The 27,084-nt window shown below is 52.5% G+C and overlaps 1 protein-coding gene across 3 annotated transcripts in view; it reads left to right on the plus strand.

The window, feature by feature from the left end:
• LOC138304284 (RING finger protein 112-like) overlaps nt 1–27,084 on the plus strand; it is a 216,941-nt gene that overhangs the window by 172,050 nt on the left and 17,807 nt on the right. For all 3 annotated transcript variants that reach the window (XM_069244216.1, XM_069244215.1, XM_069244217.1), the window contains one exon: nt 25,996–26,111. In XM_069244216.1, coding sequence (XP_069100317.1) covers nt 25,996–26,111 — 116 coding nt within the window. The remainder of the gene's footprint in view (nt 1–25,995; nt 26,112–27,084) is intronic.

The following is a 27,084-nucleotide window of genomic DNA, read 5'->3' on the forward strand; positions in this document are numbered from 1 at the left end:
CACAGGAGAGAACCTAAATAGCCCTCAGAGGAGGATTGGCCACCTAACCAGGTACGCCCCTATCAGGAGGGGTCTCTGACGTCACCTGATGGCACTGGCCACTCAGAGGCCTCCATTGTGCCCTCACACCTCTGCATTCAAGATGGCAGAGGTCTGGGACACACTGGAGGATCTCTGGGCTCCAGCCGTGGGGTGGTGATGGACAGGGGAGTGGTCCCTTTCCTTTGTCCAGTTTCGCGCCAGAGCAGGGCTGGGGGAACCCTGAACCAGTGTACACTGGCTTATGCAGAGAGGGCACCATCTGTGCCCATCAAAGCATTTTCCAGAGGCTGGGGGAGGCTACTCCTCCCCAGCCCTTCACACCTATTTCCAAAGGGAGAGGGTGTAACACCCTCTCGCAGAGGAAATTCTTTATTCTGGGACCGGCTGCCCAGGCCCCAGGGGGGGCAGAAACCTGTCTGAGGGGTTGGCAGCAGCAGTAGCTGCAGTGGAGAACCCAGAAAGCAAGTTTGGCAGTACCCGGGTTCTGTGCTTGAGACCTGGGGATGCATGGAATTGTCCCCCCAATACCAGAATGGTATTGGGGTGACTATCCCATGATCCTAGACATGTTACATGGCCATGTTCGGAGTTACCATGGTGACGCTACATATAGGTATTGACCTATATGTAGTGCACGCGTGTAATGGTGTCCCCGCACTCACAAAGTCCGGGGAATTTGCCCATAACAATGTGGGGGCACCTTGGCTAATGCCAGGGTGCCCACACACTAAGTAACTTGGCACCCAACCTTCACCAAGTTAGGGTTAGACACATATGTGACTTATAAGTTACTTATGTGCAGTGAAAAATGGCTGTGAAATAACGTGGACGTTACTTCGCTCAGGCTGCAGTGGCAGTCCTGTGTAAGAATTGTATGAGCTCCCTATGGGTGGCAAAAGAAATGCTGCAGCCCATAGGGATATCCTGGAACCCCAATACCCTGGGTACCTAGGTAGCATATACAAGGGAATTATAAGGGTGTTCCAGTGTGCCAATGAGAATTGGTAAAATTAGTCACTAGCCTGCAGTGACAATTTTAAAAGCAGAGAGAGCATAATAAACACTGAGCTTCTGGTTAGCAGAGCCTCAGTGATACAGTTAGGCACCACACAGGGAACACATACAGGGCATACATTATGAGCACTGGTGTTCTGACTAGCAGGATCCCTGTGACACATAGGCAAAAACAAACATACATACACTAAAAATTAGGGTAACATGCCAGGCAAGATGGTACTTTCCTACACAACCCCAAAACGAGGGACAATAAGGCTAACCTTGCCCAGATGAGTCTTCATTGTCTAAGTGGAAATATCTGGAGAGTCCATCTGCATTGGAGTGGGTACTCCCAGGTCTATGTTCCTCTGTATAGTCCATTCCCTGTAGGGATATGGACCACCTCAACAATTTTGGGTTTTCACCTTTCATTTGTTTTAGCCAAAGTAGAGGTTTGTGGTCTGTCTGAACAATAAAGTGAGTACCAAACAGGCATGGTCTCAACTTTTTCAGTGCCCAGACCACAGCAAAGGCCTCCATCTCTATGGCAGACCAACACTTTTCTCTAGGGGTCAACCTCCTGCTGATAAAAGCAACAGGTTGATCCTGGCCCTCAGTATTCAGCTGTGATAGCACTGCCCCAACCCCTAATTCAGAAGCATCAGTCTGTACTATGAATTTCTTGGAGTAGCAAGGGCTTTTTAGGACAGGTGCGCAGAGCACATGGCCTGTTTGAGCTCATCAAAAGCTTTTGACAGCTAGCTGTCCACAATACCTTTTTAGGCATCTTTTTGCTAGTGAGATAATTAAGAGGGGCTGCTATGGAGCCATAGTTTTTAATGAATCTCCTGTAATACCCTGTGAGGCCTAAAAAGGCTCTCACCTGGGTTTGAATTGTAGGGGGGAGTCCATTCCATAATGGTCTGGATCTTCCCCTCCAGTGGTGCAATCTGTTCCCCACCTACCAGGTGGCCCAGATAAACGACTTTCCCCTGCCCTATCTGGCACTTTGAGGCCTTGATAGTGAGGCCTGCCTTTTGCAGGGCCTCCAAAACTTTTCATAGGTGGACCAGGTGATCATCCCATGTTGAGCTAAAGACAGCTATATCATCTAGATAGGCTGCACTAAAAGCTTCCAACCCTTGCAGGACTGTGTTCACCAACCTTTAAAAAGTGGCAGGTGTATTTTTCAAACCAAAGGGCAATACTGTGAATTGATAGTGCCCTCCAATGGTTAGAAATGCAATCTTGGGTTTAGCATCTTCTGATAACCTAATCTGCCAATACCCTGCAGTTAGATCAAAAGTGCTTAGATACTTGGCAGAAGCCAGTGTATCTATGACCTAATCTCCCCTGAGTATAGGGTGAGCATCTGTCTTGGTTACTTGGTTGAGCCCTCGATAATCAACACAAAACCTCATCTCTCTTTTTGCATATTTAGTGTGAGGCTTTGGGACAAGCACAACTGGGCTAGCCCAGGCGCTTTCTGAAGGCTCAATCACCCCTAAGTCTAACATTTTCTGCACCTCTTGTTTAATGCAGTCCCTGACATGGTCAGGCTGCCTATATATCTTACTTTTGCCAGGTAAACTGTCTCCAGTATTGATGGTGTGTTCACACCAAGTAGTAGTAGTACCTGGTATCAGTGAAAAGAGTTCAGAAAACTGACTTAGGAGATTGACACAGTTGTCTTTCTGTTCAGCAGTAAGACAATCTGCTAAGACCACTCCCTCTACTAAGCCATCAGCTACAGTGGTGAAGAAGAGATCAGGGAGAGGGTCACTCTCTTCTTCCTGTCCCTCATCTGTTGCCATGAGCAGGGTGAGATCAGCCCTGTCATAGTAGGGTTTCAGGTGGTTGACATGGATCACCCTAAGGGGACTCCTCGCAGTGCCTAGGTCTACCAAATAGTTAACCTCACCCTTCTTTTCAACAATTAGATGGGGTCCACTCCATTTGTCCTGGAGTGCTCTTGGGGCCACAGGCTCCAATACCCACACCTTCTGTCCTGGGTGATAGTGAGTCAGGCAGCCTTCTGGTCATGCCATTGCTTTTGCAGCTCCTGGCTGGCCTGAAGGTTTTTACTGGCCTTTTTCATATACTCAGCCATTCTTGATCTTAGGCCAAGTACATAGTCCACTATGTCCTTTTTAGGAACTTTTAAAGGTTGTTCCCAACCCTCCTTTATAAGAACAAGGGGACCTCTCACAGGGTGCCCAAAAAGGAGTTCAAAGGGGCTGAAGCCCACTCCTTTCTGGGGTACCTCCCTGTAAGCAAAAAGGAGGCAAGGTAACAGGACATCCCACCTCCTTCTGAGTTTTTCAGAGAGTCCCATTATCATACCTTTGAGAGTTTTATTAAACCTCTCATCCAGGCCATTTGTTTGTGGGTGATAATGAGTTGTGAACTTGTAAGTTACACCACACTCCTTCCACATTGCTTTGAGGTATGCAGACATGAAGTTACTACCTCTGTCTGACACCACTTCCTTAGGGAAACACACTCTTGAAAAGATTCCCAGGAGGGCCTTTGCCACTGCAAGAGCTGTAGTGGTCCTTAAAGGGATGGCTTCAGGGTACCTAGTGGCATGGTCCACTACCACAAGGAAGAATCTATTGCCTGAAGCTGTTGGAGGCTCAAGGGGGGCAACTATGTCAACCCCACCCTTTCAAAGGGCACCCCAACCACTGGACGTGGAATTAAGAGGGCCTTTGGAGTGCTACCAGTCTTGCCACTGGCTTGGCAGGTCACACAAGAGCGACAAAACTCTTTGGTGTCCTCTGACATATGAGGCGAGTGAAACAGGGGCACAAGTCTCTCCCAGGTTTTCGTCTGGCCCAAATGCCCAGCCAAAGGAATGTCATGTGCCAAGGTAAGACAAAACTCTCTGTACTGCAAGGGAATAACCAATCTCCTGGCAGCTCCAGGTTTAGGGTCCCTTGACTCAGTGTACAAGAGGTTGTCTTCCCAATACACCTTATGGCTATCACTGACATCCCCATTCTGCTGTTTGACAGCTTGCTGTCTTAAACCCTCTAGTGTGGGACAGGTCTGCTGTGCCACACTCAGCTCTACCCTAGCAGCCCCCCCTGCACCCATAAGCTCAGGCGTGTCTGCTGCTAGCTCCTCTGGTGTAGGTTCTGCACAAGGAGAGGATTCCTCTTCCTCAAAAGGGGAATCTTCTGGAGAGGGAGGGATAGTGGGCAAGGATTTACTCTTTCTACCCCTAGCTTTTGGGAGCACTTGGTCCATTGTTCCAGGATCCAGGTTTCCCTGTCCTTTTTGCTTTTTGTCCTGAGCCCTTGTCAAAGCAAAAATATGCCCAGGAATGCCCAGCATTGCTGCATGGGCCTCCAACTCCACTTCTGCCCAAGCTGATGTTTCAAAATCACTGCCCAGTAAGCAATTTACAGGTAATTCAGTGGCTACCACAACTTCCTTTGGGCCAGTAACAGAGTGTTGTTATGAGCATCAATCACTTGATACTGCTGACCAAGTAGGTGTTGATCAGGGTGGACCAGTTTTTCTATCACCATAGTTACACTGGCTCCGGTGTCCCTGTAGGCCTCAACCTCAACACTTTTGATTAGGGGTAGTTGCTTGTACTTACCTATATTAAGGGGACAAGCAACCAAGGTGGCAAAGTCAATGCCACCATCAGAGACTAAAACAGCCTCTGTGGTCTCCCTAACAAGACCAACCCCAACTACACTGCCAATAGTGAGCCCAGCTACACCCTTGGATTGGCTATTTGTAGTAGATTTCCCACCACCTCTGCTAATACTAGGGGCACTAGAGGTTGCAGTTGGGGTTGTGGTGGTGGGAGGTTTGGTGTTTTTCTTTGGACAAGTGTAATCACTTGCCCAATGGCCTTTTACTTTACATAAGCAACACCAAGGCTTTTTCTGATTGTTTGAAGAGGATTTGGACCCACCACCCCCAGAGGATTTGTGTGGGCCTGATGAAGACTCAGAATGTTTTTTATCTTGGTCCCCACCCTTGTCAGAAGACTTACCATCCTTCTTCTTGCCATCCTTGTCACTGCCTGTATGAACTTTTCTGTTCACTCTTGTTCTGACCCATTTGTCTGCCTTCTTTCCAGTCAGATCTGAGTCTACCAAGTAGTGGTGCAACAAATCAGACACACAATTGTTGAGAATATGCTCTCAGGATCAGATTATACAGGCTTTCATAGTCAGTCACCTTAGTGCCATGTAACCAACCCTCCAAGGCCTTCACTGAACAGTCAACAAAATCTGTCCAGTCTTGAGAGGACTCTTTTCTGGTGTCTCTGAACTTAATCCTGTATTGTTCAGTGGTTAAACCAAATCCATCCAAGAGTGCATCCTTCAAAACTTTGTAATTATTGTCATCACTTTCTCTGACAATAAGGAGCCTATCCCTACCCTTTCCAGTGAAAGATAGCCACAAGATAGCAGCCCACTGCCTTTGAGGGACCAACTCTACCATACAGTCCCTCTAAAGTGCAGCAAACCACTTGTTAATGTCATCCTCCTCCTTCCTTGTAAGGGGGACTATCTTATGCAGGTTTCTGGAATCTTGCCCTCTAACAGGATTACTATCTGAAACACTGCTGCTGCCACCATGGGGAACTAACCCCATTCTCTGTCTTTCCCTCTCTATGTCTAGGGATTCCCTGTCTAAGGCCAGCTGCTGCTGTTTAAGCTTCAGTCTGGTCTCTTCCAACCTCAGCTTTCTGAGTTCCCTTTCCATTAAGTTATCCTCAGGGTGGGAGGCCTGGGAATGTTTGGATACAGAGGAAATGTGGGAATTGGCAGAGAGGGACCTGCCCCTAACTGGCTTGATCCTGGTAACCTGGCCTTTAGGATTGAAAGATGCCCTACTAATGTGTGAACCTTTCCCACTACCAGTGTCACTAGGAGGCCTGCTAGATGGCAGGTCTTTGTAAGAACCCTCCCCAATCTCTTCAGGGGACTCCTCTGAGTCTGACTGGGTACATTCCCCTCCTACCTCCTCTTCCTGAGATGGGCCAGACTGGTTCTGGTCACTTTCTAGGAGCAGGTTAAAGAGAAATTCTTTTGTAGGATTATTACCAATGCTTAAACCTCTTTCTAGGCAGAGACCCCTCAGACTTTTATAGTTTAAACTCTCATAGCTTGCTTGAACAATTTTGGGAGTGGGCTCCACTGTAGACATGATAGAAAAGGTTTAAGACAGAGAGAGAATACGTTTTAGAACTTTTGAAAGCAAAGAGAGAAAAACTTTTTTAAACTTTTTTGAAAAGTTTTAAAAGTTTTCAGAACTTTTCAGAAACTTAGTAGAAAGTTTTAGAGTAGAAAAGTAAACTGTTTTGGTTCAATGTACATCTATTGAAATATTTGGTATATGTTTTTCTTATGAAAAGCACCAAATGACAAAGTGGTAAAGCAGTTACAAGTACTTATCCCACAGCTGCACCACCAGTGTAGGAGGCTGGCCTGGCTTATAGTGGGTACCTTGTGGTACTTACACCTTGTGCCAGGTCCAGTTATCCCTTATTAGTAGAATAGAGGTGTTATAGCAGCTTAGGCTGATAGAGGTAGCTATAGCAGAGCAGCTTAGGCTGAACTGGGAGACATACAAAGCTCCTACTATACCACTTAAATCATATAGCACTATATCACAAGAAAACACAATACACAGAGTTACTAAAAATAAAGGTACTTTATTTTAGTGACAATATGCCAAAAGTATCTCAGAGGATACCCTCCCATAGGAGGTAAGTAATATACACAAATTATATGTACACAAACCAAAAACAGGTAAGTAATAGTTCGGAAAGTAGTGCAAACAATGTTGAATCACAATAGGATGCAATAGGTAGAAATAGGCCTAGGGGCAACACAAACCATATACTCCAAAAGTGGAATGCGAACCTCGAATGGACCCCAGGGCTAGTGTAGGTTGTAGAGGGTCGCTGGGACTGTTAGAAAACACTAAGGGTGTCCAAGATACCCCACCAAAAGACCCTGAAAAGTAGGAGTAAAGTTACCCTACTACCCCAAAAAGATAGTAAAGTCAAGATAGGGGATTCTGCAGGAACAACAACTGCCAGCAAAACACTGAAGACGGATTCCTGGACCTGAGGACCTGAAAAGGAAGGGGAACAAGTCCAAGAGTCACGCAAGTGTCCAGGGTGGGCAGGAGCCCACTAACCCGGGATGAAGGTGCAAAAGGGCTGCCTCCGGGTGGAAGAAGCCGAAGATTCTGCAACAACGGAAGGTGCCAGGAACTTCTTCTTTGGTCAGAAGATGTCCCAAGGCGTGCTGGAGGATGCAGAGTTGTTTCCACGCAGAAAGACCGCAAACAAGCCTTGCTAGCTGCAAGAGTCGCAGTTGAGGACTTTGGGTGCTGCTGGGGCCCAGGAAGAAGCAGGCAGCACCCGCAGAAGTACCGGAACAGGCACTTAGAAGATCTGAGGACAGACTCGACTCAGAGTCACAAAGGAGGGTCCCACGATGTCAGAGTCAAACTCAGCAAGTTGGGCAATGCAGGAAGGAGTGCTGGGGGCCTGGGCTAGGCTGTGCACAAAGGAAGTCTTGGAAAAGTGCACAGAATCCCGAGCAGCTGCAGATCACACAGTACACAGGATTACTGTCTGGCGCCGGGAGGCTAGGACTTACCTCCACCAAATTTGGACAGAAGGGCCACTGGACTGTGGGAGACACTTGGACCCAGCTCCTGTGTTCCAGGGACCATGCTCGTCAGGATGAGAGGGGACCCAGAGGCTCTGTGATGCAGAAGTTTGGTGCCTGCGTTAGCAGGGGGAAGATTCTGTCGACCCACAGGAGATTTCGTCTTGGCTTCCAGTGCAGGGTGAAGGCAGACAGCCCTCAGAGCATGCACCACCAGGAAACAGTAGAGAAAGCCGTCAGGATGAGGCGCTACAATGTTGCTGGTAGTCGTCTTGCTACTTTGTTGCGGTTTTGCAGGCGTCCTGGAGCAGTCAGCAGTCAATCCTTGACAGACGTCGAAGAGGGAAGTGCAGAGTAACTTTGGTGAGCTCTTGCATTCATTATCTGAGGAATAGCCCAGAGGAGAGACCCTAAATAGCCCACAGAGGAGGATTGGCTACTGAGAAAGGTAAGCACCTATCAGGAGGGGTCTCTGACGTCACCTGCTGGCACTGGCCACTCAGAGCGGTCCATTGTGCCCCAACACCTCTGCATCCAAGATGGCAGAGGTCTTGGACACACTGGAGGAGCTCTGGGCACCTCCCCTGAGAGGTGCTGGTCAGGGGGGGTGGTCACTCCCCTTTCCTTTGTCCAGTTTCGCCCCAGAGCAGGGCTGGGGGATCCCTGAACTGGTGTAGACTGGCTTATGCAGAGAGGGCACCATCTGTGCCCATCAAAGCATTTTCCAGAGGCTGGGGGAGGCTACTCCTCCCCAGCCCTTCACACCTATTTCCAAAGGGAGAGGGTGTAACACCCTCTCTCAGATGAAATTCTTTGTTCTGCCTTCCGGGGACCGGGCTGCCCAGGCCCCAGGGGGGCGGAAACCTGTCTGAGGGGTTGGCAGCAGCAGTTGCTGTAGTGGAGACCCCGGAAAGCAAGTTTGGCAGTACCCGGGTTCTGTGCTAGAGACCCGGGTATGCATGGAATTGTCCCCCCAATACCAGAATGGTATTGACAATTCCATGATCCTAGACATGTTACATGGCCATGTTCGGAGTTACCATGGTAACGCTACATGTAGGTATTGACCTATATGTAGTGCACGCGTGTAATGGTGTCCCCGCACTCACAAAGTCTGGGGAATTTGCCCTGAACAATGTGGGGGCAACTTGGCTAGTGCCAAGGGTGCCCACACACTAAGGGGGTGATTCTGACCTCGGCGGTAAAATGCCCTTACCGCCGGTCAGAAGACCGCCATAACACCGCCGCGGCCGCGGTCAACCGCCACGGTCATTCTGACCCACAACGGCCAAACCTCCAAAAATCTGTCCTCCACTGCAGCCCGCCACATCGGCGGGCAGCGATAAACTGGAGATGACCAAACCTCCACCGTCACGCCAACAGAAATACGCCCATGCCATTACGACCCACGAATCCACACGGCGGTCATTCAAACGCGGTATTCCATTGGCGCTACACACCGCCGCGGTCAGAATACACACACATCACCAAAACACAGCCACATTGGACAATTTGAAAAACACACACCTGATACACATACACACACCACTCCCACACAATCAACCAACTATAAAACACACACCCACATCACCCACAAACCCCTGCGACCCCAATTACTGAGAGAAGGAGAGAGAGACACAGCAGACAATCCAAAGCAAGACACACTGAGGCACACTACACCATCACACACACCACATAGTAGCACAAAGCACCACTCACCAACACACTCCTCATCACATACACCACCCCACACCTCACCCACACCACCCCATGGCACCCCAAAGGCATCCACGATTTTCGGACCAAGAACTCCGGGTCATGGTGGAGGAAATCCTAAGAGTGGAACCCCAGCCCTTCGGCTCGCAGGTGCAGCACACCAGTATAGCCAGGAAGGCGGAGCTATGGCAGCGGATCGTGGACAGGGTCAACGCGGTGGGACAGCATCCCAGGAATAGGGAGGACATCCGCAAAAGATGGAACGACCTACGGGGGAAGGTCCGATCGATGGTCTCCAGGCACAACATCGCGGTCCAGAAGACTGGCGGCGGACCCCCACCCACCCCTCCCGAATTTACATCGTGGGAGCAAGAGGTCTTGACCATCCTGCATCCTCAGGGCCTCGCAGGAGTAGCCGGAGGAATGGACTCTGGTAAGTCCCATCTCAACTACTATATCCCCCACACCCCACCAGCATGCCAACCCACACCCCCACCCTCACCCCCAACCCCCCAGCACACATCCTTCCCGACAATGTCTCACCAGCACAACCCACCCATCCCAACACCAACTCCTGCATGCCAACACAAACCATGGGCACCCATCACCTAAGCATGACCACTGCACTAACCCCTCCCCCCCACTAAATACCCTCACAACACCTCCCTCCAGGGAATGCCTGCACTGGGGGACAAGGGCACCCACAACACGCATGCTATTGCACACACAGAAACAATAACCAAACTCTCTTACCCCATGCAGGACCCGAACAACAACACACCAGCCAGGAGGGTCCAGAAGTGTCCATCCCACCACCGGAACAGGCCCACACTGAGGATAGCAGCTCTGTCGACAGTGAACCTGATGACCAGCCCGGACCATCGGGGACCTCTGGGCAGTCGGTTCCCCTCACCCAGACACAGGCCACACCAGACCCGACCCCCTCTGCCGACACCAGCACAGCTCCCACCCAGCGGGCCCATGCCTCTGTCTCTAGGACAGCTCAATCAGCGGTGTGTCTGCCACTACAGGGCACCCAGGCTAACCCGACACCCCAACAACAACAGGGACCTGGGGGCAGTGGGAGCGGGCACACCGGCCAGGGGACAGAGGCCGGGGGAAACCGGGCAGCTCGGAGGGCTGCTGTGCGACAGGGGGGGGAGGAGAGGCCCAGGGAACCCACTCTCCAAGAGGCCCTCACCACCATCATGGGGGCATACCACCACTCCCAAGAAACGATGGCGACGGTACTGGCCAGGTTCACTGAGATCCAGGCACAGCAGGAAGAACGCTACATGGGGTTCAGGGAGGAGCTGAGAATCATCGGGACCGCAATGGGGACCATCGTCCTGGCCCTCCACAGGATAGAGGACGCGTTGCGGGACCATGGTGCGCCACACAGGGCCCCTGTCACTAGGCCGGACCAGGAACAGCCTACCACCTCCGCCGGCGCTAGTGGACAGGAGGTCCCAACACCTCGACAGCCCCCCAGAACCCCACCTCCTGCTGAAGAACAACCACCCCGTAAGAGGAGCCTGAGACCAAAGAAAAAGACAGAGTAGGATGTCAAGACCCCCACCAGCAGGACATACCCCCTCAAGTCTTCCCACTGTCCCACATTGCCACCCTGTCCAACCATGAACTGCCTATGCTCCATCCTTCCACAGGCAAAAGAACAATGCACCTGTGAGACTGAGAACTGGACTCTGCCATGGCTATTCCTCCACCCCCACCCATCACCCTTAGAATCACATGTACCGGTATCTAGCACTGTAAATAAATCACATTTTGCACACAAACCTGTTTTGAGTCATGCTGTATTATTAACAAATGGATAACATATTACTGTTCAATTTCTGTTCTGTCATTTAGTCATGACAACATACCAATGTCAATACGCTGTATTTCATGGGCGAACCAAGCAGAAGTCAGGTACTGAGTCAGACAGCACTGAGAAGGGAAGGGAAAGGCATAAATTAATAAAAAACATCTGTGGGGAACTACAGAAAGTACAGATGCAGGAGGCTAGAAGCAATTGTGAAATGGCGTGGGTGATTCTTACCTGGGTGTTACTGGAAATACTGTTGTATCACTCTGTCCCTATTGTCTGTGTCGTCCTCAGAGTCTTCCTCCTCTTCACTCTCCACAGGCTCCACGGCTTCTACAACACCACCATCTGGACCATCCTCCTGCAGGAAAGGCACCTGGCGTCGCAAAGCCAGGTTGTGAAGCATACAGCACGCCACGATGATATGGCACACCTTCTTTGGTGAGTACATTAGGGATCCACCAGTCATATGCAGGCACCTAAACCTGGCCTTCAGGAGGCCAAAGGTTCGCTCAATCACCCTCCTTGTACGCCCATGGGCCTCATTGTAGCGTTCCTCTGCCCTTGTCCGGGGATTCCTTACTGGGGTCAGTAGCCACGGCAGGTTGGGGTAACCAGAGTCACCTATTAGCCACACACGTTGTCTCTGTAGCTGCTCCATCACATAGGGGATGCTGCTATTTCGCATCACATACGCGTCATGCACTGACCCTGGGAACTTGGCATTTACATGGGAGATGTACTGGTCAGCCAAACAGACCACCTGGACATTCATCGAATGATAATTTTTTCTGTTTCGGTACACCTGCTCATCGTCTTTTGGGGGTACCAAAGCCACATGGGTCCCATCAATGGCACCAATGATGTTGGGGATATGTCCAAGGGCATAGAAATCACCCTTCACTGTGGGCAAGTCACCCTCCTCGGGGAAAATGATGTAGCTCCGCATGAGTTTCATCAGGGCAGACAACACTCTGCTCAAAATCCTAGAAAACATAGGCTGAGACATTCCAGATGACATGGCCACTGTGGTCTGGAATGACCCACTGGCCAAAAAATGGAGGACTGACAAAACCTGCACCAGAGGGGGAATCCCTGTGGGTTGGCGGATGGGGGACATCAGGGCTGGCTCCAGCTGGGCACACAGTTCATGGATAGTGGCACGGTCAAGTCGGTATCGAAGTATTATATGGCGTTCTTCCATTGTCGACAGGTCCACCAGCGGTCGGTACACGCGAGGATTCCTCCTTCTCATCCCAAGTCCCAGCGGACGGTGCCTAGGAAGGACAACATGGAGCACAGAGTCAGCCAAACCACAGGTACGTACAGACAGCTTGCACAGTTAAAGAATGGCAATGGGTTGAAAGGCGTGTATGTGTGGCAATGCAAGGCCTAGGCCTGTGTGTCGCAGTCAAAATTAAGCCATGTGGGCCCTTGAAATGGCGGCTGCCTGACCTGTGAAGTGGGACAATGGGATGTGAGGTCACTGCGCTGGCGGGGCACACCGTGGCGGTAGGCGGTCGAAGACCGCGGCGCAAAGCCGCATTGGTTAACATTGAAGCCTATGGGTTTCAGGAGCCAATAACGAAGTGCGCCGGCGGTCGCGGTACGCACCGCCGCGGTACGCACCGCCGCAGACGTGACCGCCATTTTCTATCTGCTTAATCACTCGAGACCTGATCATCCACAGGAGAGGACCTATACTGCAAGTGCTGCTGTGACCTCGGTCTGGAAGATACAATGGCTGCTGCGACTGGGGAAAGGGCCCCTGCCTTCACGTCTGAAGAATTGGACAAGCTCGTGGATGGGGTCCTCCCCCAGTATGCGCTACTCTACGGTCCTCCAGACCAACAAGTGAGTACACCGGGTGCTAATGGAATGGGCTATGCCTGTGTGGATTGGGGTGGATGTAAGTTGGTGGGGTGGGGGGCGAATGAGGAGTGCAACGCCCGAGAGATGAGAGCATGTGCCATATGGCAAAGTGGGTGGGGGGGGGCCAATTACATCTAACATGCAGGCCATTGATGATTTCCTCCTTTCCACCCTGTACATGTCAAATAGGTCAGCGCCCATCAGAAGATCGAGATTTGGCGTGCCATCGCCAAGGAAGTCCGGAACTTGGGGGTCCACAACAGACGGGGCACCCACTGCCGCAAGAGGTGGGAGGACATCCGCCGCGGAACAAGGAAGACCGCAGAAACACTGCTGGGGATGGCCTCCCAACCTAGGAGGGGTGCCAGTCGCACCATGACCCCCCTGATGTCCCGGATCCTGGCGGTGGCCTACCCTGAATTGGATGGGCGCTTTAAGACATCACAGCAGACACAAGGGGGTGAGTATCAGCACATTCTCCTATCTTTCTGCGCAGTGGAGGCGTCTGGGTGGGGGAGGAGGGCTGTGGGTGACATTAGGCCAGGGCGCTTTCTGTAGTGTAGTCCTCTCCCTTAGGCATGGCCCTGTGCCCCCGGCCCCCACCTCGGTAGGGTGACAAGTACAGCCATTGAAGGTCCAGCATCTCCCATGTGCGCGTTTGACGTCTCTTGGCCTGTTGTCTTAGTCAGTAGTACTGAGTTGTGTACCCCGAATGCGCGGCTTAGTGCATTAGGCACCTGTGTCTGTCCTCTCCGCCAACGGTGTTGACATTGCATGCACTCAACCTGGTCTTCTTTTTTCTCCCCCCACCCTTTCTCTCCATCTTCTTGTGCATGTGTGCATTAGCATCATCAGGCGGAGGAGATTTGGCATCGGAGCACGAGGGAGCTGCAGGACACAAGGCCCCGGTGGGCCCAGGAACAGACACCGAGGGCACCAGTGATCCGGAGGGCGAGGGGAGCACCACGACGGGGACCGCTGGTGAGAGCAGCGAAAGCGACACGTCCTCGGATGGGAGCTCCCTAGGGGTGGCGGCAACATCCGTGCCCCCCGCCTCTACAGGTACAGCCGCCACCCAGCGCACCAGCCCCGCCCTCCCAGAAGGCCCTCAGTCTACGCTCCGTGCCGGTTCGCCCAGGAAGGCGCGCGTCTCCTTCGCCCCAGGCACCTCAGCCCCTGCCCCTGTTGCCCCTGCTGCCCTCAGTGCAGAGCTCATTGACCTGGTAAGGACGCTCATTGTTGGGCAGACGACCCTTTTGAATGCCATCCAGGGTGTGCAAAGGGAGGTGCAACAGAGCAATGCGTACCTGGAGGGCATTCATTCGGGTCAGGCTGCCCATCAACGAGCGTTCACTGCTCTGGCCTCAGCACTGACGGCAGCCATTGTCCCTGTTTCCAGCCTCCCTCTTCTGACTGCCTCCAGCCTGTCTCTGTCTCCTGTTCCTCAGCCTATCCCATCAACACCATCAGACCAGCCTGCACACACCTCAACACCCAAGAGCAGCTCATCCAAACACAAGCACCACAGATCCCGCAAACACTCACCCGAGCAACACCCAGATGCAGACATGCCAACAGCCACTGCCACCCCTGTGTCCCCCTCCTCCTCGTCTCCCTCCTCCCTCCCTGTGACGTCTACACTCACACCTGCATGCACCCCAACATCAGCCAGTGCTTCCATCACCACCTCACCCTCCAGTACAGTCCACACTCGTGCAGTCACCACCCCCACTGCCATGTACACATCCCCTGTGTCCTCTCCCACTGTGTCTGTCACCCCCTCTTCCAAGACACACAAACGCAGGCAGCCACCCACCCAACAGCCATCCACCTCACGACAGCCTACAGCACCAGCACCTTCACCCAATGACAGCACACCTGACTCTCCTACAACCACCTCCTCTACCTCCACTTCCATCTCCACTTCTCCTACCCTTTACCTTGGCCCTAAAAAACTTTTCCTGGCTAACCTTAACCTCTTTCCCCCCGATGACCTCCCCCATCCATCTTCAAAGAGTCCCAAGAGCACCGCAGCCACCACCAGCCCAGCTTCGGGTGTCACTGTTGTGCCTGGGTTCTGGAGCCCACCCTTTGCCAGCAGTGACACATCGATCAGCAGCAAGGACACGTCCAGCCCCCCCCCCCCCCCGGCAAGAGGACCCGCCAAAACCAGGACCGCCGTGCGAGGACCGACAGGGCTGCCCCCAAGGAGCAATGTGCGGCCACTTCACCACCCACACCATCTAGGGGAGGCAAGGGCCCGAGAGCCCCATCAAAGGAGCGGAAGGGCAGCAGGAGCGCGGAGAAGGTGGACCCCACATGCCACATCCCAGCTGGGAAGGAGGACACTAAGGAGGCCAGGAGTCCGTCCCCGAAGGGTCCAGAAACGTCACGGTCCCAGGGCGACTGAACAGGGAGTCCAGGCCAGGTCTGGCTCCCTTGACCTGCTGGATGAGCACCGCTGAACAGGGCCCGCGGTGCAGAAGAGTACCGCTGAACAGGGCCCCGCCGTGGAGATAGGCACCGCTGAACAGGGCCCGCAGAAGAGCACCGCTGAACAGGGCCCCGCCGTGGAGATAGGCACCGCTGAACAGGGCCCGCGGTGCAGAAGAGCACCGCTGAACAGGGCCCCGCCGTGGAGATAGGCACCGCTGAACAGGGCCCGCGGTGCAGAAGAGCACCGCTGAACAGGGCCCCGCCGTGGAGATAGGCACCGCTGAACAGGGCCCGCGGGGCAGAAGAGCACCGCTGAACAGGGCCCCGCCGTGGAGATAGGCACCGCTGAACAGGGCCCGCGGGGCAGAAGAGCACCGCTGAACAGGGCCCCGCCGTGGAGATAGGCACCGCTGAACAGGGCCCGCGGGGCAGAAGAGCACCACTGAACAGGGCCCCGCCGTGGAGATAGGCACCGCTGAAGAGGGCCCCGCCGTCTCAAGCACCGCTCCGCTGGGCCCCGCCGTCTCAAGCACCGCTCCGCTGGGCCCTTCCTGTCAAGCACCGCTCCGCTGGGCCCTTCCTCTCAAGCACCGCTCCGCTGGGCCCTTCCTCTCAAGCACCGCTCCGCTGGGCACCGCCGTCTCAAGCACCGCTCCGCTGGGCCCTTCCTCTCAAGCACCGCTCCGCTGGGCCCTTCTTCTCAAGCACCGCTCCGCTGCGCCCTTCCTCTCAAGCACCGCTCCGCTGGGCCCTTCCTCTCAAGCACCGCTCCGCTGGGCCCTTCTTCTCAAGCACCGCTCCGCTGGGCCCTTCTTCTCAAGCACCGATCCGCTGGGCCCTTCCTCTCAAGCACCGCTCCGCTGGGCCCTTCCTCTCAAGCACCGCTCCGCTGGGCCCTTCCTCTCAAGCAAGGCTCCGCTGGGCCCTTCCTCTCAAGCACCGCTCCGCTGGGCACCGCCGTCTCAAGCACCGCTCCGCTGGGCCCCGCCGTCTCAAGCACCGCTGAACAGGGCACCGCCGTCTCAAGCACCGTTGATGGTTCACTGTGCCCACCATGCCTCCTCCTTGACCAGTGGCCCGAGAGCCCCATCAAAGGAGCGGAAGGGCAGCAGGAGCGCGGAGAAGGTGGACCCCACATGCCACATCCCAGCTGGGAAGGAGGACACTAAGGAGGCCAGGAGTCCGTCCCCGAAGGGTCCAGAAACGTCACGGTCCCAGGGCGACTGAACAGGGAGTCCAGGCCAGGTCTGGCTCCCTTGACCTGCTGGATGAGCACCGCTGAACAGGGCCCGCGGTGCAGAAGAGTACCGCTGAACAGGGCCCCGCCGTGGAGATAGGCACCGCTGAACAGGGCCCGCGGTGCAGAAGAGTACCGCTGAACAGGGCCCCGCCGTGGAGATAGGCACCGCTGAACAGGGCCCGCGGTGCAGAAGAGCACCGCTGAACAGGGCCCCGCCGTGGAGATAGGCACCGCTGAACAGGGGCCGCGGTGCAGAAGAGCACCGCTGAACAGGGCCCCTCCGTGGAGATAGGCACCGCTGAACAGGGCCCGCGGGGCAGAAGAGCACCGCTGAACAGGGCCCCGCCGTGGAGATAGGCACCGCTGAACAGGGCCCGCGGGGCAGAAGAGCACCGCTGAACAGGGCCCCGCCGTGGAGATAGGCACCGCTGAAGAGGGCCCCGCCGTCTCAAGCACCGCTCCGCTGGGCCCCGCCGTCTCAAGCACCGCTCCGCTGGGCCCTTCTTCTCAAGCACCGCTCCGCTGGGCCCTTCTTCTCAAGCACCGATCCGCTGGGCCCTTCCTCTCAAGCACCGCTCCGCTGGGCCCTTCCTCTCAAGCACCGCTCCGCTGGGCCCTTCCTCTCAAGCAACGCTCCGTTGGGCCCTTCCTCTCAAGCACCGCTCCGCTGGGCACCGCTGTCTCAAGCACCGCTCCGCTGGGCCCCGCCGTCTCAAGCACCGCTGAACAGGGCACCGCCGTCTCAAGCACCGTTGATGGTTCACTGTGCCCACCATGCCTCCTCCTTGACCAGTGGAGACTGTCATCCACCTGATGGACTGTGGCTTTGCACTCCCCAGGATGGTCCAGTGGGCAGCCCACCCACTGTAGAGACATTGAGAGACTGTGGCTTTGCACTCCCCAGGATGGGCCAGTGGGCAGCCCACCCACTGTAGAGACATTGAGAGACTGTGGCTTTGCACTCCCCAGGATGGTCCAGTGGGCAATCCACCCACTGCAGAGACTTGAGAGACTGTGGCTTTGCACTCCCCAGGATGGTCCAGTGGGCAATCCACCCACTGCAGAGACTTGAGAGACTGTGGCTTTGCACTCCCCAGGATGGCCCAGTGGGCAGCCCACCCACTGTAGAGACATTGAGAGACTGTGGCTTTGCACTCCCCAGGATGGTCCCGTGGGCATGGTGGCTCCTCGTGGATCTGGCGTCGTGGACTCATGTGGCTGTGGTGCCCCCCCCTTCCTTTCCCCCTGAGGTGCCTGTAGTTTTTACATCTGATGCCCCTGCAGTGTTCTCTCCAAAGGACTCAGGTCTCCTGTGTGGGCTTTGCCCTTGTTTCTCAAGACTTTGGCCCACGGACATGCTGAATTCGTAGGATGTGCAGGACTTGGTACTTCAGTTATACACTGATGTGTATGTCATTTGTTTTGTTGTGGATATCTTTCATGGTTGTACGCTAATTTTCTGGAGCTTTTTGGTACATAAATATTTAATCCAAATATGATTATGTCCTAGCATTTTTCAGGGGTGTTTGGGTGGTGTCACTGTGACTTGGTGCTCTGCATTGGTGAGTACATGGTTGGGGGGGGAGGGGGGGCGCATATGTGTGTGCCCGTAACCTTTCGTCCTCCCCCTCCCGTGTGTCGTAGGTGCAGTACTCACCGTTGTCGTCTGCGCCGGACTTCGTACTCGTGGTAGATGAGAAGGTAGACGAGAGCAGGTAGGATGTTTAATTCGGGTTCCATGCTGTCCTCCGTACTCGTGGAGTGTGTTTTGGTGAGCGTTTTCCCGTTCGTAGTCTGTTTCCGCCGTGTTTTTATCGGCGGTGCTCCCGCCCCGGAAAAGGTGGCGGATTGGTGAGTTATGATAGTGTGGGCGGTACATTGTCTGCCGCCTGCCTGTTGGCGGTGACCGCCGCGCTGTTTGTCTGTACCGCCGCGGCGGTCGGAGTGTTAAGTTGGCGGGCTGTGTTGGCGGTTCCCGCCAGGGTCAGAATTCCATTTTTTGGACCGCCAGCCTGTTGGCGGGTTGGCCGCCGCTTTAACACCGACCGCCAGGGTTAGAATCACCCCCTAAGTAACTTGGCACCCAAACTTCACCAAGTGAGGGTTAGACATATAGGTGACTTATAAGTTACTTATGTGCAGTGAAAAATGGCTGTGAAATAACGTGGACGTTATTTCACTCAGGCTGCAGTGGCACTCCTGTGTAAGAATTGTCTGAGCTCCCTATGGATAGCAAAAGAAATGCTGCAGCCCATAGGGTCTCTTGGAACCACAATACCCTGGGTACCTAGGTACCATATACAAGGGAATTATAAGGGTGTTCCAGTGTGCCAATGAGAATTGGTAAAATTAGTCACTAGCCTGCAGTGACAGTTTTAAAAGCAGAGAGAGCATAAGCACTGAGGTTCTGGTTAGCAGAGCCTCAGTGATAGAGTTACGTACCACACAGGGAACACATACAGGGCATACATTATGAGCACTGGGGTCCTGACTAGCAGGATCCCAGTGACACACAGGCAAAAACAAACATACATACAGTAAAAATTGGGGTAACATGCCAGACAAGATGGTACTTTCCTACACTGATACAACCTCTTCAATACGGATTGGGCGGTCTAAGTGAGACCTCTGCTCTTTGGTAAGTCGGGTCATTTTTGCCCCTTGGAGGTACTGTGTGGGGCCATCCTCGGTGAGGGATTCAGCCATGACTAGATCTGTGTAAAACCTCTGAAAATGAGCTGCTATGTGACTGTCTTTCGTGATCACTTCCCCGTTCTCTCCCTCTAGGGCCTCCATTCTCATTTCCTGTCTCTGAGCTTGGAGCCGGTTAGCTAGAAGTCTGCCACATTTATTACTCCCCAGGTAGAAGGTGTGTTTAAGGCGTAGTAGTGCTTATTTAGCCCTGTCTGTATCTAGCCCGCTAGTTGCTTCATAGCAGCTTCTAACTGTCACCAGACCCTCGGGGGATCTGTGTGTTGATGGATATGCTTCAGGTCCCTCACCTGATTCTGGAGCCTCTCCCTTTGCTCCCTGCGTGTTCTTTTGTCTGCCAAATATAGAGCTATGAATTCCCCCCCCTTGTCACTGCCTTCAGAGTGTCCCATAGTAGTGTAATGGGTGTATTTCTTATTTCATTGGTTTGCAGGTAATTAGTAAGCGCTGTCTGGATCTGACTGACCACGTCCGGTTTAACTAAGAATGTTGCACATAGGCGCCAGTGTTGACGTGCAGGTCTCGATGGAGTATGGCTACATCCACTAACACCACTGCGTGATCTGAGAGAGATCAAGGTTCTTTTTCTAACAAGATGATCAAATCTTGAATGTCTTTTGTCCTGAAGAAATGGTCTAGGCGTGCCTAGGATTTGTCCGTGAGAGTTGAATGTGTAGTCAAAAGTGACTGGGTTGCGGGCTCTCCTTAGATTCCTCAGTTCCATTTCTAAAAGCCATTGCACATTCTCATTTGACAGTTCCCCGGTTCCCCCCTGTCTCTATGCAGAGCGGTCAAGCTCATTGCTGAAGACTACGTTTAGGTCAACTCCTATTAGCACCATCCTGCTTCCATTTGTCATTACTTCCGCTATCAATCTGCAGAAGAAGGATTCCTGACCTTCACTGGTGGCATATATAGTACCCAGTACAAAAGTCTGATCTACCATTTGTATGTGGTAGGCCAAGAGTTGTCCCCTAATTTCAGCTATTTTAGCTCCAGTTGTCCTCCATAATTTACTAGAGTTCAATATCCCTACCCCCAGATTTCTTGGTAGGGTCGAATGAAAGAAATTGTTGTGGAATTGATCTAGATTTGAGGCGATGCCAATATTTAGGTACCAAGTGTGTTTATCGGATTAGGCAAATCTCAACCCCTATTTGCTCTAGATATAGAAGAGGACCCTTTTTTTAACAGGATTGTTCAGCCCTTTCACACTGATGGAAATGATGTGCAACTTATCGTGTGATGTGTGCATATTATGTTTGAATAATGGGAAGGTTATTGCCTTCAGAACCTCCATGGTCTCCTTGCTGATAGTCTTGTTGTGATGTTACCAGTTAATATAAGTCTATCTCTGGGTGTGTGTCCCACTCGAATGCATGAGTACCCTCCCCAATAACAACCCAACTTAACAACAATGAACGTAGTGTCCCTGGTAGGTCAAGAGCTCGAGTTAGAGCTACCTGTCATCCAGTGATGTCTCCAGAATCGGGGTCACCAGTCCAGTTCCAATCAATCATTTTGTCACACTCCGGTTCAGGTCAGCCCTCTCTCCTCTTACCACCCCCCCCCCACACTTATGTTATCGATTTGAACCCATCTGAATTACTACTATGCTTTATTAGTCAGGGTCCCTTGATATTGTCTGTAAAACTGCTCTCCTCTCCTGTGCAATAGTATCTGGGTCAGGTCAGAGATATTTAGATGGTTTGGGACTCCTCCACCATCAGGAGCGCTTTGTGGTTCTCCCATTCCTGAGGGTGGGTGAGGTTGCTCTGTCTGAGTCAGTGTTTATCTCCAAGAGTTCACACGCAGCCGTGAAAGAACGAATCCGGTAGAGCTTCCCGTCCCAGCGGAAGATAATTCGGAACAGCTGTCCCCACGACTGGGAGATGTTCTGTTCCCGGAGGAAGGAGGTCACAGGGCTGAAGTCTTTACTCTTTTGCAGTGTCAATGCTTAGAGGTCTTGATAGAGCGTCACTGTGTGACCTCGAAAGTGAAGGAGAAGTTGGTCCTGTGCCTTACGCAAAATCTGCTCTTTTAAAGGGAAATCATGAACGCAGGCCAGGATGTCGGCCAGATGGACATGTTCGGAGCGTGAGAAGCTGACTCTGTGTGCACAGTCCAACTGGATAGTGGTGCTTGTTGGCGCCTCTAAGATTTGAGTGAATGGGGCATATGCTTCAACATTCCCCTTCTCTGCCCCAGCAGGAGCTCCTCTTATGCAGATGTTATTTTGTCTAAACCTATTCTCCAGGTCTTCTGCGTGTGCGTGCAAGTCTATTTGTTGTACTCTGAGATGGAGGGCATCTTGTTGTAGTTGCTCGATTTCCTCACCTCTACTTGTCTCCTGGCCTTCCATTATCGATACTCTATCCCCGAGCTCGGCGATGTCTTTGCCCACTGTTTTTATGCCTTGGGAGAGGTCCTTTTGGACTGTTTGGAGATCGTCTTTGAGGAACACAAATAACGCCTCTAGGAAGGGCAGAGTGACAGGGCTGTCAGTCTCCTCATCCTCCTGCTATGTATACTGATTGGTGGGGGTGGACGAGCCACGCCCAGACCCACTGATTTCACCAGCATGTCTTTTCAGTGTTTTTTACTTTCGCCGTCGCCATTGTCAGGTCTTGTGTATCTTAGCGGACTAAGCAGCAGATGGACTTGACAATGCTGTTTCTGCCTGATATCATTTAGGGAGTGTACCTTGGTGATTTGTTTCACAGCTTGGGTCTCCTGCGTTCCTCCCCTTCTGAGGGTTTCAAGGTGTGTCTTAGTGCTCGCGGTCCAGTGCTCAAGTCCTTAGGGGAAGTTACCTTCTTTATAGGTTGTACCTGCTCAGGGTCCCATTCTGCTCCCACTCTCCCATCTTTACCTGCCACCTGTCACCTCTTATGACAGGTAAGATGTCTCACCCATGCTGTGGGCCACTGCCAAGGGTTCCTGTGGGTTTTGCACATGACCAAGAGCCTGCAGGGGATGGTGATGCAAGAAAGCCCTTTCAGTTCCTCTGTCACTAAGGAGGGCTAGCTTCGGGAGTTCCACGCTGTCTGTGTGCAGGATGTGAAGATCAGGATTCTATGGCTTCTCTCGCCTCTCAGGGGTATCAACAGGGTGTCAATCAGTGAGTCCCAAACTTGGTGGGTGGACCAGTGACATTGTGTGGTGTGGTGAGTTTAAGCTAATCGTTGAGGAGATGGTGACAAGTCTCACCAACCAGTCACTTAAGTATATATTTAGAGACCCTGAGGTCCCTTAGGACCAAGCAGGTTGTGTGGTGAAGGTGGTCTTCCGTGTGCCAGGCAGTACAACCCGATACAGTGCTGTGCCTATGACAGCCTGCAATGCGTGGAACCTCGCCACCCACCCCCTCCTGGGAACAGGCAGCTGTCCCTCAATGGCTCAGGCACAGGAGGCGGGCCGGGATTTTTTGTTAGGTCTGCCTCCTATCCACTCCACCAGCACCTTCGAAGGGAGAGGTCCCTGCTAGCCACGTCTCACCTCCGTGACCTCTGTTATCTTGGCCCCTTAGTCCTTGATGTCGCAGCTCCCCCCTGGCACTGCGAGTCCCCCCAGATGCTTCTTTGCTGCAGCAGCGGTGCTCCGCACAGAGTCGGTTGTTCACTGGGTATGGTCAGGCGAGAAGCGAAGCCCCAGGGCTGCCCGAGTCAAGAGGATGGGCATCCTGGCCCCGGGGTGATGACCTTGGGCCACTGGTGCAGACCCGTTTGTCTCCCGTCTCCACTGAGAAGTAGGCAGCCACGGCTCCCAGGCAGAGAAGGAGCTCACCTTCTGCTTCGTAGATGTGGGTCACGCACAAGTCCGTCCTTAGCCTGCCGACTGCTCCCCAGCCGTGCCTCTCCCTCGTCAGCGCAGCCTGCTCCTCCCTCTGGGCTGCTGTGGTGATTTGAGAGTCAGGGGAGTCTCCTTGTCTCCTCTGTTGTCTCATCAGCACAGCAATCTCTACTCCCCAGTGACATGCATCGATGTTGGGGCGGGTTATTCAGATTAGACCTCACTGTAAGCCCATGGTGCTTGCGTTCTTGGGACCACTGGGTCCGTGCCACCAGTTCACTGTGGGACGACAGGCAGCGGTCCTGAAGTCCCGATTGTCCCTGCTGTAGTCCGGAAGTGGGCAGAGGGTAGTTGAGCTCACTATGGGCCCGTTATGGTCACCATTTGGGGGGGGGCTTCGCCTGTGCCTGCCGGAGATGGGGAGGACAGAAAACACATCCTACATGCCCGCCATCTTGGCCACACCCCCATAAACCGTTCAACTTTAAAGAAAACTTTATAATAAACTTTTCTGAGGGATTGTCCATACAGGTGCTATGGTGGTAAGAAAAACACTTTGGGAAGGAGGTAAGGTAGTCATAGGATCTCTTATTAACTGCGGAAATGGCTTGGGGTGCATCAGCAGATAATCTCAAGATAGAACGCCAGATGTTGGCAAACTGCAGCTTTTAAGAAAGTCGTTTGTAAGAACTTGTTTGATTAGCTGCCTCTTATCAGGGTGTGTCATCCATTTCATTAACAGCAGAGAAGGTCAGCTCTGTGGCACATGCAAGTATATATTCTACTGTGAATTAGGACGGAATAGAGGAAGGGGCTTCAGAAGTCCAAACATGACATGCAGGTATTGTTTCACCTTGTTTGGCTGCACCCTGATGATGTTTGGTTGTTAGGGATACAGTCAACAGTCCATGATGGCGAAAATGGGCATGCTAATGTGGCTTGCATTTCCTTGCTCCTTGTTTGTGAACTTAAGTTATGTGTTGATGTGGGATGAGTAGATATGCCAACAATACATTAGGGTGTTCCAGTAGTTTCCTAGTTTTGCTTTTGCAACTTCCCCAGGTATGAAACAAAGTATAACGTGCTACTGAAGATTTTTACAAAGCTGAAGGATGAACTTGGAGACTGTTGATTTTAAAGCAAAAATTATGAAGGGAACTTACCACCTATACTATAGCACGTATGCTCCTGTCAGAGAAACAGGAGTTGTTGGTGATATGGGGCATGATGCTGACACTAACTGTAGATACCTGGTTCTCGAGAACATAGGCCCTCATTCTGACCCTGGCGGATTGAATCCGCCAGGGCCGAGGGCAGCGAATGCACCGCCAACAGGCTGGCGGTGCATTCATGGGCATTCTGACCGCGGCGGTAACGACGCGGTCAGAAACTGGAAACCAGCGGTCTCCCGCCGGTTTCCCACTGCCCATGGGAATCCTCCAGCAAGCTGCGCCGCCATGGGGATTCCGACCCCCTTCCCGCCAGCCTGGTTCTGGCGGTTTACACCGCCAGAACCTGGCTGGCGGGAACGGGTGTCGTGGGGCCCCTGGGGGCCCCTGCAGTGCCCATGCCCATGGCATGGGCACTGCAGGGGCCCCCTAACAGGGCCCCACATTGCTTTTCAGTGTCTGCTTAGCAGACACTGAAAAGCGCGACGGCTGCCACAGCACCCGTCGCACACCTTCCACTCCGCCGGCTCCATTCGGAGCCGGCATCCTCGTGGAAGGCGCTTTCCCACTGGGCCGGCGGGCGATCTTTTGCAGATCGCCCGCCGGCCCAGCGGGAAAGTTGAAATGCCCCCCGCGGTCTTCTGACCGCGGGGCGGTGTTTGGGCGGTTTCCGCCCGGCGGGCGGCGTCCGCCTCCCGTCCGGGTCGGAATGAGGCCCATAGTCTTTGCTGGGGATTGAAAAAAATGGTGTGCAATCTCCATAAAAAGAATGTTCAGGAAGATTTGGGGCCCAATTGTAATTCATCAAGCCAAAGATTGCAGAGATCTCAGTTGCCCTAACCTGTTGACAGACTTTCGCATCACGGAAGACATTTCCGATGGTACAGCTATCGTGTGAGCATTAAAGAACTTATTGTACTCTTCAAACATTGAATTTTTATGGAAAATCAATAAAAAAAGGAATAGAAAATTACAAATATAGTTTGATTGGTGACTGAGTGTGCTTCTGTATCCAGCGAGCATAGATTGATAGGAAATAAGCCAGAAATGCTCAGGGAGTAGATGGCATAAATACCAGAAGGAGGCATTGACAGTTCCAACCACCTCGGTGGGTAGGAAACTCGCCTAGGGACATCCGAGGATAGTAGTTTTTTAGAAGGCCTGAAATAAAGGCCATCAGAGAGTGATGTGAGGAGGTGTCCATTTCAGAGCTGAGTCAAGTACATAAAGGTGGTGAAACATGGTGGATGTGACGTTCACTCTCGATTCCCTATCTTGCATCCATTACTGCAACAAAAGAAAACAGAGCTCAGTTGGCTTGAGGTCTTCTGCAGAGATGTTTATGCATTCTGGGCTCCAACTAAAGATAAAATAGGACACTTGAGTGTGGTAATAAGAAAGTGTCTTTTAAGTGCCAAGTAACAATCTAGTTTCCGGCTTGAACTTTGTAAATGGTCAATATAAATAATATATTAAAAATGGGTTAACCATTAGTCATTTTTCCAGTCAAACTTTCCTCTCTGAATTCTGTTGTAGACACCGAAGATACTGCAAGGATTTTTGATGGGCTGGCAGAGGCGGCTCTGCACTGCGTGAAGATGGATAATAGAGGGGCCAAGGTGACATTTGTCCAGTTTGCCAAGAAGCTAAAGGTCTGAACAAGAGACTTATTTATTTTGGCACCCCCTTCCCCACTAATGATCATATCTGACTCCTACTAATTTTAATCAACCTTAGTGACACTGAAATAAACACATAGAATGATCTCCTTGAGAGCTCAAGACTAATCCCTGTTGGGACACAAAAGTCTTCTCCATGGTGACGGATGTGCACCTCTGCCTTTAGTGCCCCAACTGCATTGATATATGGAGCCCTGGCACTGATGTTTGGTCATGAGTGCACACGGATTATGCATGTGTGCCATTACATAGGCCTGTCTTGTGGTAATGCAGCCATGTTAGACCGGGAGGAGCACACCAAGCGCCACCCTCATAGTGGGAGAGGCTACTGATCTTACTAGGAGTTAAGTGACACAAGTACTGTGGCGGCAGTATACCCTTTTTGTGTTTCACAGTAATCAGTAGTGTGAACAGGCCTTTTTACCTGTGTCAGTGGAGTGGAGCCTACAGGCCAACTCATGCAAATTTTCACCGCTGTGTACTTAACTCACACTGGCCAACACAGTAACTGATCAGTGCCAGCCAGCGTGTGATACTTGTGTGTGTGTGTGTGTGTGTGTATGATGTGTTGGATGTGTGCATGTGCTTGCTTGGTGCAAAACACAGAGGCCTATGGGTTCAATTTTGGAAGCCCTGGACCTTGAATGGCTAGCTGGAGGTGAGTACTGTAACCCCCATACAGGAAATGTGGATTGCTGACATCCCTGAGGGCTGGGATGGGAACACACACTGGAGAATGAGGAGCAAAGCATCTTCTGTGTACATCAAAGGTCACTTTGATTAAGGAATAAATACTGGTCAGTGGGGCTTGGGCTCATTGTCAGGCAAGATGGTGGGTCTCATACAGTCAGCACGATTAGACCAGGGAATCATAGCAGAGGGGATGGCTTAGGCCTTTGAACCTTTGTAAGGCATATTTCAATGAAAATGAACAGCCAGGTGTGAT

The sequence above is a fragment of the Pleurodeles waltl genome, chromosome 7, assembly GCF_031143425.1.
Source record: "Pleurodeles waltl isolate 20211129_DDA chromosome 7, aPleWal1.hap1.20221129, whole genome shotgun sequence".
In the NCBI taxonomy this organism is placed as follows: Eukaryota; Metazoa; Chordata; class Amphibia; order Caudata; family Salamandridae; genus Pleurodeles; species Pleurodeles waltl.